The sequence below is a fragment of the Rutidosis leptorrhynchoides genome, chromosome 10, assembly GCF_046630445.1.
Source record: "Rutidosis leptorrhynchoides isolate AG116_Rl617_1_P2 chromosome 10, CSIRO_AGI_Rlap_v1, whole genome shotgun sequence".
NCBI lineage: Eukaryota > Viridiplantae > Streptophyta > Magnoliopsida > Asterales > Asteraceae > Rutidosis > Rutidosis leptorrhynchoides.
The window spans coordinates 325,848,759-325,861,387 of NC_092342.1; the positions used below are offsets into that span (position 1 = coordinate 325,848,759).

General features: G+C 32.4%; 2 protein-coding genes across 2 annotated transcripts; both read right to left on the reverse strand.

Moving 5' to 3' along the window:
• Positions 1-668: 668 nt before the first annotated feature.
• On the reverse strand, positions 669-3,094 carry LOC139872686 (peroxiredoxin-2F, mitochondrial). Its single transcript, XM_071860616.1, has 5 exons — positions 2,812-3,094; positions 2,686-2,715; positions 1,842-2,000; positions 1,413-1,507; positions 669-955 (listed from the first exon to the last, which is right to left on the reverse strand). The coding sequence occupies exons 1-5, from the start codon at positions 3,004-3,006 to the stop codon at positions 850-852; spliced, it is 585 nt and encodes a 194-aa protein (XP_071716717.1). The 5' UTR covers positions 3,007-3,094; the 3' UTR covers positions 669-849.
• A 1,718-nt stretch (positions 3,095-4,812) lies between these two features.
• Positions 4,813-8,547, reverse strand: LOC139871313 (secreted RxLR effector protein 161-like). The gene is made up of 2 exons (XM_071859039.1): positions 7,762-8,547; positions 4,813-4,827 (listed from the first exon to the last, which is right to left on the reverse strand). Exons 1-2 carry the CDS (start codon positions 8,545-8,547, stop codon positions 4,813-4,815), a joined length of 801 nt encoding a protein of 266 aa, XP_071715140.1.
• Positions 8,548-12,629: the final 4,082 nt, after the last annotated feature.

The following is a 12,629-nucleotide window of genomic DNA, read 5'->3' on the forward strand; positions in this document are numbered from 1 at the left end:
TGTGAATACAGTATGTGATTAGGCAGTGTAGTTTTCGACATTTTTGAACCGTTGTGTCAGTTTTTTTGTCAAATATTGGATAGGGTGATTTGGTAAAATCTGATTGGAAATTGGATCGGAAAATAAATAATAAAAAAATTATATATTTATTAAATCAGCAAAAAATCTGATTGGTTGAAGGCAAAAGTGACGAATTTTGTTTTTGCGTCGAAAGTCCAGCTGACGAAACTGACTGACGCCCCATTAGGCTCCTTCAGTTTTGCCCATGTAAGCTGACGGACCTAACTGACGCATGGTTAAAATTGGTCTTACAGATCAATACCACCAGCCTTCACAAAAATCCAAGTCCAAGTACAGCTGTTGGACCTGCTCAATTTTAAAGTGGGCTGCCTCAGGCCTACTATAGCCCAGCCCATCTACAGCAAACTCGGGCCTCTTATGCACTCACAGATGTAACCAGCTACTCCTTTTTTTTTTTTTTTTTTAAACAGATTGGGTTAGGGGGACTAAACCATTCACGCGATCATCTCCCGCAGTAGCATAACTCGCCTCAACGACTGCCCTGAAGGAAATCCCGACCAATCCGGCATATATATGCTCCAATCATGTAAACTCATTCCCGGATTTAATGGTTAGACAAAAGTGGCAAATCATGGATAAGATAACACTAGTTAAAAAAGTATCTTCAATTTAGGACCTAGTCCATTGATTCTTACACTCAAGACTGTTAATTTACATCCCATTTGTTACAAGAAAGATAATATAATAACATGGATGACAGCAAATAATTTGCCTTATTCAGTGATTGAAGTTTTTCGACAGTAAAACTACAGAAAACGAGCACTCGCTCTAGATCTGGTCCAATATCACCTCACCCCCTGAAACCTTGAAGTCAGAAGGAACATTCTCCACGTTCAAAGCCTTGACCTTGCCATCCTCAACGAAAGCCGACCATCTGCCAATTTATGTCAAAAAATATTTAAATCAGCCACTTTTAAGAATCACTCTCCCCCATGATTAAATGTGCTAAACTGGGTTAAGGTCAAAATAGGTCAAATTACTCGGAGTAAAATGGGTAGTCTGACTGTCGGACCCAAAACCATTTTTTCTCCATTTATTAAATGTAAAAAGTACTAGATATGACACAAAACCTATGCAATTACAATTTACAATAGAAATAAAACCAACTTTTTATAAACAAACTAAATTCAAGAAAGGAATTTTATTACGTTGACCACGAGGTATTCAATACAGGACATTAAAAGTTCCGGGATTGAGAAAGTTAGAATAAATTTTAAATTTAAAAAGTGTTAGTTGGACAAAGAAAATGAAATTAGGTTCATTTTTAATGGATATAGTAATAGTAATATCAATATATACAGACTAAAGAACTCCGAAAATCAGACTTGTACCTAGTTGAGCGACGTCCGAGCAAAGCAGAGCTGAGATCTAACTCCAAGTCCAAGCTCTTGTGAAATTTACCATCAAAGTCCCCGTAGAATTCAATCTGCACGATTATATCACCAAACATTTAGTTATCCAATAAGGTAATTTGACGCTTATTTAATTTATTGCAATGATCAACATACAAATAATGGCTCTTGGTCAACGGTATCAATGGATCTCTACAGCCCTTATATTAACTCAAGTCCCATTAAGAGACGTCACACGAGTACTATATCTTTATCATTTCTTTCATTGTTAATATTCGAAATATCACACGAGTTGTAACCGACAATTGCAAGGATAATAACATACTAGAAAATTATGTGGAGCAAAGTATCATGGGCTCATGGCTACTTTGTGTTTTGTATAAAGACAAAATGTAAGGAACAACTTACAACATCTTTAGCTTCAAGCTTTTCAGCCCAGCCATTCATGGTATATGGATCATTGACAGATACACATATTACTGAATCAACACCTTTAGCTTTGAATCTATCAATGTTCTTTTTGTAACTTGGAACATGCTGAGCGGTACAAACTCCAGTAAATGCACCCTGCACATGTAACACATTCCCAAAGTAATGCCAATTTACCAAAACAGTGATAGATCAAGGCTCATATGCTATAACCGCGTAATCCTACTTTATTTTTAGCTTAGCCACCAAAACCTTAAAAATTTTTAAGTAATTTATTAGCTTGCTTTTTAGCATTTCAAACTACTAAGACAAACCAAAATCATTTATTTTAGAACAGTAGACCACCTGACCAAGATTAACTGAGTTGTTATTATTTATAATCATTAGTCTTTAACATGTTAATCAAATAGTTTCTATAATATGTTGTATAATATTCCGTGTCACATGTTTATTGCATCTACTCCTAAAGTCCTTACTAGTATGATAATCTAAGCAAGAAAATAATCATAGTTTGGATAGAAAATAAAACTGACACTTTTTTGTAGCAACATAAGAGTAAAAAGTAGCTCATAGTAGAAATTAATGACATTAATCCAAAATATACATATACATATTATCTTAATAGTAAGAATAGTTCAGTTAGTGAAATTAAGTTGGTTTTATTCTACTAATGCTTAGCATAATTAATTCTTTATATTGCATACATACCTTAATCCTTAACACATAGTGTAAAATTAAAGTTTTAATGTCATCCCCAAATAAATTCAATCCAAAAACAATATAGTGCTTGCTGAAATTAAAACAATTACAAAAATTAACTTACAGGAAGCCCAAAGATGACAACTTTTTTGCCCTGAATAATATAAAAAACAAATCATGGTCATCAATCTCATAAACCCTAATTTTATAATATTCATGGGTATAAGCTAAAAAAGATAAAAAAATTGACCTTGAAAATGTCAGAAATTGGGGTTGTAGAAAATTGTGAAGAAACACCTTCATCCCATGAACGGGCTTTTTGAAGAGAAACATTTGGTGCGGCTGCAACAAGATCCGACCCAACTGCAACTGAAGCAAACTGCCTCCATGATTGACCGACGATTGACTTCATCATTGATGAGCGTTTCATAACAGCGTACGCCATTTTGATTGATGGTATTAGTATTAGTCCACACAGAATAATTTACAGAGAGTTTCAGGTTGAGGTTTTGGCAGATAGATTTAGGGCGTGATTTTACAGAGAAGATGTGATGTAGAGGCTATTGGGCTCAAAATATGGGCTTCATTTTAAAATATCAGAGCCCATTATATTAGTAGCTCGAGTATATAAATATAAATATATAAATATAAATATATATAAATAAACTAGTGAAATGACCCGTAAAACCACGAGTATGTTTAACTGAAATAGTTTAATGATATATTTTAAGTATTAAGTGAATTTAAGCGCTAAAGTCATTTAGTTTAATGACCCGACGGATTCCGACTAAGAAACTTCTCGTTGTTTTTACAAACACATTGATGTACTTAACTTGGTCAGGATATATGAACTACATTTATTCTCTCACCATCATCTTCTAATTTTCATCACAATTACTATTTTTCTTTGTCATAAAAGCCTACATTAGAACCTTTTATTGAAACGTGTATTTTGCATACATATATAACGTAATTAATCTCGTAAAGAGAACTCATATTTGAATTTGAAATAATAATATAATTAATAAATAAAGAGAGTGGATTTTTTCCAAAAAAAAAAATTAAATAAGTAAATAAGTAGATTTAATTTAATTAGTCATTAATTAGATTAATGACATCACCTTAAGGGTTTAGATTTTTTTTTTTAAATTTTTTCTTAACAAAGGAATAAACCTAATAATAACATCATCATTATAGGATTTTAATAGAAACTATAGATATTGTATAAGACAAAATTGCTAATATAGTCATCATATTTGTCCATTTTTGCCCTTTTCATTCTTGTTTGTTAAAAACTACAATTTTCATCCTTAATAGCGTAAATGTGTCACAATTTAGTTCTTGCGTTAACGAGTGGTTAAATTGTCTGTTAATGTAGGCTCGTACATATCACGTGATTATAAACCCCTACCTAATATACATGGGCAGATCTAGAGTGTTACTAGTGGTTACACGGGACACCACTGAAATATGCGATATAGTGAATTTTTTTTTTTTTTTTGGGTCTTTAACTAGTGATACTAGTTGATAGTGTAAATTATTTTGTGTAACACCACTGAAATAAGACATCTAGTAGAAAAAAATTGAGTATTAACTGGTGACACCAGTGACCACCAATCTTAGATCCGCCACTAGTAATATATACGTAGTATAATGAAGGGAGCCCTAATTGAGTTTGTCTTCGTTCTATACTCATACAAAACTTCCTTAAATCAACCTTCAATCCTAATTCAAAATGATTGTGTATTGTGTTTGTGGTAGTCTGTCGATTATTCGTACTTCGTTGACATCAAAGAATCCAGGTCGAAGGTTTTATTGTTGTGCTCGAAGTGTAAGCTTTCATTAATCTTTATTTTTTTCCGAAATCTAACCATGATGCTCGGTCATTGAAATTGTTTATGTCTTAGATTAATCGCAGAGTAATAAAGGAACATGAATAGAACGAAGTATCACGTTATATGTGTAGTATGAAGAATATATTATACATTAGAATATAAAACGGTTTCTAATCACGGTGATATGCAAAATACATAGAGTTATCATAATCGATTAATAGAGTTTAACCGCAATGGAATTTTTTTTTTTTTTTTTTTTTTTGAAAGGCTTAATCGCAATGGATTGTTAGGGTTACATTGATAATCAACATTCTATTACAACGGTTCTCAATCACTTTATTATAGGTACATATGCTTCACTACATTTATAAATTTTATGAAATTCAAGGACCTCATTATAAGGATTTACTAACCATTTACAATTGTTCCGCCTGGAAAAAAAAAAAAAAAAAAAAAAAAAAAAAAAAAGATCTCAACATTACTCTTAGAAAATTTTAAGTGTACACTTCTAAATTATATGCATCTTTTATACGTACAGAGAAATATTCAAATGAAATCAACTTTTAAGTTGAGATCCAAGGGACCAACTAGAGTACGGCACGTGGCGCAATAATCACATGTGATTGAAAAATAAAAAATTAAATTTTTTTTTTTCGAAATATAAATTTTTTTTTTCGAATTCTTTTTTTGTTTTTTCGAATTTTTTTCCGATCACATGTGATTGAATTTTGACATGCAGTAAATCACATGTGATTCTCCATGTCAATCACATGTGATTGTAAAACCCAATCACATGTGATTCTGCATGTCAAATCTAATCACATATGATTTAAAAAAAAATTATTTAGTAAAATTTTGAATTTCAGTAAATTTGTGCTAAAAACCTTTAAACACCAAGTTTTTGATCAAAACTTGATCAAATCACCGAATTAAAGTCTGAAATTTTGAACATATGATCACGAAACGCTAACAAACTTAATTAAATTACCGAATTAAAGTCTATTTCCTGTTGAAATTTTTTTTTTTTTTTTTAAAATTTGAAATTTTTTTTTCAATCACATGTGATTGTGTTTTACAATCACATGTGATTGGGTTTGATAATTACATGTGATTGGATTTGACATGCTAAATTTTAAAAAAAAAATTTTAAAAAAAAAATTTTAAAAAAAAATTTTAAAAAAAATAATTTTTTCAAATTTTTTCAAAATTTTTTTTTAAAATTTTTAATTTTTTTTTTAATCACATGTGATTGTCGCGTCACATGTCACACTCTAATTGGTCCGTTAGATTTCAAGCAAATTATTGGATTCAAGTGATTACAACTCTATACGTACAATTCAAGTATCTATGAGCAGTTATATATATATTATATATATATATATATACGGAATAATATATAGGTGTGATTGAAGGGGTTTGTATGAAATTTCATAAAACTATTTAGCAGCGGAAGCATGTACAACAATTTTTAAACCTTTCAAAAACTCCCCACCAAGGATCCAATTGCATGTTGTTAAGAAAACTAAATAATAAACAGTGAGTTTAAAGACTACAACCTTTAAAGACTTTGAACTTGAGAAGTTATGGATGCTAAGAATTTAGGAACCAAAGTAGCCTCCCTCTATCGGTAATCCACACGAAATCAAACTCCAATATCAACCGGATGCTAGTCCTTCACAATCCTTGAAAATAAGTATAAAAAACAACCTTTATTATTTCTTGTTTTAATCCTATCTTGTTTTCTTATTAATCTTTCAAATATGAAAGAATACTTAGAACCTTTTAAATAAAGAAAGATAACATCTTGAGACTTGTAAATGTGTATGTGTTTTCTAACTTGTAAGTAGTATACGTATGTTCTCTTACATTTTAAAGAAAACTACAACAACTAAACCATCATGGTTCATCATTTCACTTTTTCTTTTCTTCCACCAATTAGTGTAAGGTCATAATGACTTCCATTATAAGTCTATAATGCACATTTATTTATTAAACATATTGAATAAAACAATGTGTATGGATAGCTTTTAATAATGTCTTTGATAATGTATACTTGTACATTTTATATAAATTACAAGATAGAAACAAGTAACAAAGGTTACTTGTTGGATGTTACTTGTTATCCAACACATAGACATCTCTATACATATGTATGGATATTTGTTTATATATAATTGTAGTATTATTATTTCTATTAAATAACATTGACACAATATGTATAATAAGGTTGTAATATAAGAATCATATTCAAATATGTAATTGATATTTATTTGCTCATTGTGTGTGACCCTATAGGTTCAAATGTTATTAGTAGTATAGACATAAGTTGTGTCTTGGGCATTAATAACCAACAATCTCCCACTTGCACAAGATTCAACATATGTCAACACAGACAGTGGTAAACGTCTAGCAACATGCCACTGCCCCTAACAACACATGAAAAATGTCATTTTGAGCATCCATTGATTCTCAAGTTAAAACTTCAAATCAATATATAGATAAGGTATCCGTTATCCCTTTGTTACCGGCATCTCGTTGAGCATGAGACATGGATAGTAATCAATCTCATATTTAGCTCATACATTATGCTACTCGATCAAGATTGAAAGTGATAAAACAAACACCATTGAATACATCAATATAGTTTGAGCGTGGCCACGCATCTTAATCAATTTAAATCATCGAGGGGCCCATAGATGTCAATCTCTCATCCAGATGAAAGGAACAAATTCCGTCTAGACTACACACGTCTCTCATGTGTCTCATATTATACTTAACAATAGCTTTTATGATTGTCTGGCTAAACAACAACGTTTGACTATGTCAATGTATAACAATCCTCACACTTAAGACCCAATATGTATCTACGGTCTAAGGATATAAAGATATTACCATTTTCAAGAATCACGTATGACATCGATCCATGAAGTGATCTTGAAAGCGGGTCATGTCCAATGTTTATTCTCTAATAAACACACGTGAATTTGGCTACAACTCCCTTGCTCCCCTTTCATCTCCATGAAAGTTAACTAACTTATTCACATTAGCCTTAACTCACAACTATTCCCATAGTTGTGATCGACTATGGACGTTTTAGAATAACGATGTTATTCAAGGATTTAAACATACTAATAAAGAACACAACAATTATTAATGAGTATGATTATCTCCAAATACATCATATCATTTAATATAAATGTTACATAAATGTTCCAAATATTCAAATACATAAATTACAAACAAATCCAATCACATTCATAACGTAGTCCTATGGACCGAGCATGACCCTCGTGTTTTGATTGTGCCAAGGCATTTGTAAAAGGATCAGCAAGGTTTTAATCTGTATGAACTTTGCGAATACAAACATCTCCGTTTCCCACTATGTGTCGTATATAGTGGAATCTCCTAAGGATATGTTTGGTGCTGTGATGCGATCTAGGTTCTTTTGTTTGAGCAATAGCATCATTGTTGTCGCAAAATATTTCTATGATGTCTTCTATGCTTGGCATCACCCCTAAATCAGCAATGAACTTTTTCATCCACGCAACCTCTTGTGCTGCCTTCGATGCAACAATGTATTCAGCTTCTGTAGTAGATTGTGCAACTACTTTCTGCTTAGAACTTTTCCAAGTTATAGCTCCTCCATTCAAGATAAAGACATATCCAGATTGTGATCGTGAATCATCTCTATCAGTTTGGAAGCTAGCATCTGTGTAGCACTTTACAGTAAGATCTTCTTTCACATCACCATAAATCAAGAACATATCTTTAGTCCTTCTCAAGTACTTTAGGATGTTCTTGACAGCCATCCAGTGGCTTTCACCCGAATTTTGTTGATATCTACTCGTCATGCTCAAAGCATACGATACATATGGTCTTGTGCATAACATGGCATACATAATGGATCCAATTGCAGAAGCATATGGAGTTCCATTCATTCGTCTAAGCTCATCATTTGTGCTAGGACTTTGAGAATTGCTCAATATTGTACCATGTGACATTGGCAAAAATCTGCGTTTGGAATCTTGCATCTTGAATCCTTTTAGAATCTTTTCAATATATGCACTTTGGCTCAAGCCGATTAGCCGCTTTGATCTATCTCTATGAATTTTTATTCCTAGAATATAAGCAGCATCGCCAAGGTCTTTCATTTGAAAACACTTCCCAAGCTAAGACTTGACGTTTTGTAAAGTTGGGATGTCATTTCCAATAAGTAGTATATCATCTACATATAAGATTAAAAATACTACTATGCTCCACTAGCCCTTTGTAAACATATGGCTCATCTTCATTTTTGATAAAATCAAACTCTTTTATTTTCTCATCAAAACGAAGATTCCAGCTTCTAGATACTTGCTTTAATCCGTAAATGGCTCTTTTAAGTTTACACACTTTATTAGGATACTTAGGATTTACAAAACCTTCTGGTTGTTCCATATAGACATCTTCACTTAAGTGTTCATTAAGGAATGCGGTTTTGACATCCATTTGCCATATCTCATAGTCATAATATGCGGCTATGACAATGAGTATTCTAATTGATTTTAGCATGGCTACTGGAGAGAAAGTTTCGTCCTAGTCAATACCATGAGTTTGAGTAAAACCTTTCGCCACTAGTCTTGCCTTAAATGTATGTACATTTCCGTCCATATCAGTTTTCTTCTTGAAAACCCATTTGCTCCCTACAGCCTTGCTGTCAGGAGGTAAATCAACTAAGTCCCATACTTGGTTGTCATACATGGACCGCATCTCTTCATTCATGGCTTCATGCCATTTCTTAGATTCAGGATCTAATGTAGCGTCTTTGTAGTTAGTGGGCTCACTTTGATCCACTAAGAAAATGTTGTCATATCTTTGGGGACTATGATGAGGTCTACTAGATCTACGAATGTCTTGTGTTACTTCAGGCTCCTGAGCAACCAATTGTTCAGTTTCTTCAACAGTTTGTTGATAGCTAGTGCCAACCTCAGGTGTGATATTTTGTAGTTCTTGAATTTCTTCAAGTTATACATTTCTCCCACTTGCTTTATTTAATAGAAACTCTTTTTCTAGAAAAGTAGCGTGTCTAGAAACAAACACTTTGTTATCGGTAGGATTGTAGAAATAATATCCCATAGAATCCTTTGGGGGTATCCCACAAAAATGCATTTGATAGATCTTGATGTGTGCGAGGGGTAATACGAAATACTATTATATTTTATTACGAAATAATATTAAATACGATATAATTTTACACAAGTTATTTATTTATTTATAGAATGGGATATACCTAAACCTTGCTACAACACTTATAGGAAGTGTACCTAATCGTAGAGTAGTGTAGTTTTTAGTAAGTCCAGTTCGTTCCACAGGGAGCTAGCTGAGTTTAACGCTATATTTTTAAACACTATATTTGTATATATGTATGTATATGTATATATATATATATATATATATATATATATATATATATATATATATATATATAAGTAGTAGTAGTATTATTATAAAAGGGGGGTTTTACCGTTTAGTGACCGATTTGTCGATTTTATGTCATAAGTCACAATTAAAACCTAATGTAAAATATTAAATATAAATACAACTTAATTTAAAGCGTAAAGTAAATGACGATAAATAAAAGTGCGATAATTTAAAGTACGATAAATAAAATGACGATAAATAAAATGACGATAAATAAAAGTACGATGAGATATAAATTAAAGGAATTATGCTTATTTAAACTTTCGTAATCATGATGTTTGACGTGTTGATTTTAATTTATTACCATGGGTTAATTATCCTTTGTCCTGGATTATTCGATATGTCCATATGGTTTTGTCCATAATAGTCCATCGGTCATAATTATAAAGTGCGAGAGTCTTCGCCAAATTAACCTTATACCCGAAGTCAAATATTCCAACTAATTGGGGATTCGAACTGTAACAAGGTCTTAATACTTTGTTTAATGAATACACCAGGATATCGACTGCGTGTAATCCAAGGTTTTAATACTTTGTTATCAATTACACCAATTACCCTTGAATGTAATCTACCCCTGTTTTAATGAGTCCAATGACTATTAATCCATCCCTGTGTCCGGTCAAATGAATAATTATTAGTATTTATAAATATCCCGCCTGTAGCGACCCGACAAAATCGTCATTGACGGCGCCGTCTACTTAGGTCCCGTTACGTGGTCATAAGTCTTTAAAACAATGTTTGACCAAAAGTATGTCGTATTCATTTCAAAAGTAAAGATGTTTTAAGGTTTAAAAAGTAGTTCGAAAACTAGTTACATAACAAAGTTTAAAGTACAATTGAAACATATGCGACACAATTTGAAAGTAGCCAAAAGACGCTCCATGTATGCATGTATACTCGACATCCAAGCAAGTATCAAAAGTAATGAGCGGAAGCATGTATCACAAAATGTTCAAGAACCTGAGAAAAACATAGAAATCTGTCAACGAAAACGTTGGTGAAATCATAGGTTTAAGTAAGTAAGTACAAGTGAACCACAAGATTTGTAACATTGATATAATAGTAATACATTCCAAAAGTTTGTTTCACGAGCACCCAATTATCAATGCTTAACATTCCTTCCATAGAACCCCATCACAATAGTGTTAGAACATACACTGTTTCTCGAAAATATATTCCATTCGTAAACGGTAGCGAACCGTTTGAATGAGGGTTTGTCAAACCCATATGGATCCATACAACATAAGTTCTCGCTTACACCCAGCAAGTGTAACTAATGATAATCGAATTGAGGATTTTGTTCTAAACTCGTATGTAGAATGTTTGTTTTTCTGTACTTGTGTTCACTTAGTAAAAGAAACGTTTAGTTTTCTCATCCCAAATGTAAGTTCAAAAAGAGTAAAAGTGGGACTATGATCTCACCTTGAGTGCACGTATGTAAAAGTACTTCAACAAGTAAACGTGTGCAAGAACGAATGCTAGTCTTGACCTAAACAAATAGGTTTGTATCAATAACGGTAAACACGATAGGTCAAAGTGTTCAATTAGTCCTATGGCTCGTTAAGACTCGATCATAATAGCATGTGAATCAAATTGTCATGTTTCATGTAAGGTACAAGTATAAAAGCATGTTAGAATGCTTGCATAAGTATTTGGTTAAGTTTGGTTAAAAGTCAACTTTGGTCGGGTCAAAGTCAACGAAAAAGTCAACACGTTCGGGTCGGGTCCCGAACTATTTTTCTGAGGTTTTTAATCATATATTAGCATGTTAGAACAAGTTACATGTGAATCGGAGGTGCGTAGCATAGCAAACATTTTTTGTAAAATGGCAAATCAAAACAGCACAGAATAGGCAAATTGGACGGCGTCCAAAAGGCCTGGACGGCGTCCAAGTGTGAAAGCCTGAACGGCATCCAAAAGGCTGGACAACGTCCAAACATCTGGGCAGAAAACATTTTGCTGAAAACACACAAGTGCACGAACCAAAACTGAAACAATCCTAATTTATGACCCGCAAACAAACAAGACAAGTATCTTATATCATCGGAAAGGTATTTTGACGAGGAAAATATCTAAACACATTTCATCAATCACATTTACCTTTACAACAACCAAAATCACATTCAAAGCTCATCATTTAATGCATTCAAATTCATAAATGCAAATAAATGATTCGGCAACCAATTTACATGAATGATATGCCGTTTCGAAGGTAATCAAGCATACAATACAACCTAACACTTACTAATAACATCTCATGTCATTCAAAGCATCAAAAGTCCATTTCAAGTTCATCAAACCCTAACCCAAATTCACCAAAATCAATAATCAAGTTCATGAAGTTTTCTAAAGCAACCTACACATCAACTTGAAGCTAGTGATACTAGGAACACATTTAATACTTGCACTTTATCATAACAACAACATTAAATCATCCAAAACTCAAAATCAAGCACACACTTTTCATGTTCATGCTAGTTACACTAAAACAACGAGATCGAGCATATAAATCATATATTCATGTTAGACTTGAGCCATAGACACTAATTAACAACTTTATAAGTTAAAAACATCAAGAAGACAAAAATCTAGTGATTTTAGAAAGTTACCCAAATGTAATGAAATCAGTATGGAATCGAAGAGGAAGTTGCAAGGATTCCAAAAATGTAATTTGTTTTGTAAAACACCCGCTAGCTCAGATTTAGATGATGATTCTTTGAAATTGGGTGTTGAGAGAAAATGGAGGAAGTAGTAAAATAAGAGAGATGATAAT

Coding starts and splice junctions, on each gene's coding strand:
- LOC139872686 (XM_071860616.1), bottom strand. CDS start 3,006: ATGGCGTACGCTGTTATGAAACGCTCATCAATGATGAAGTCAATCGTC. Junction 2,001..2,685: donor TTGTCATCTTTGGGCTTCCT/GTAAGTTAATTT, acceptor TTACATGTGCAG/GGTGCATTTACTGGAGTTTG. Junction 1,508..1,841: donor AGCTTGAAGCTAAAGATGTT/GTAAGTTGTTCC, acceptor ATAATCGTGCAG/ATTGAATTCTACGGGGACTT.
- LOC139871313 (XM_071859039.1), bottom strand. CDS start 8,547: ATGAAAGACCTTGGCGATGCTGCTTATATTCTAGGAATAAAAATTCAT.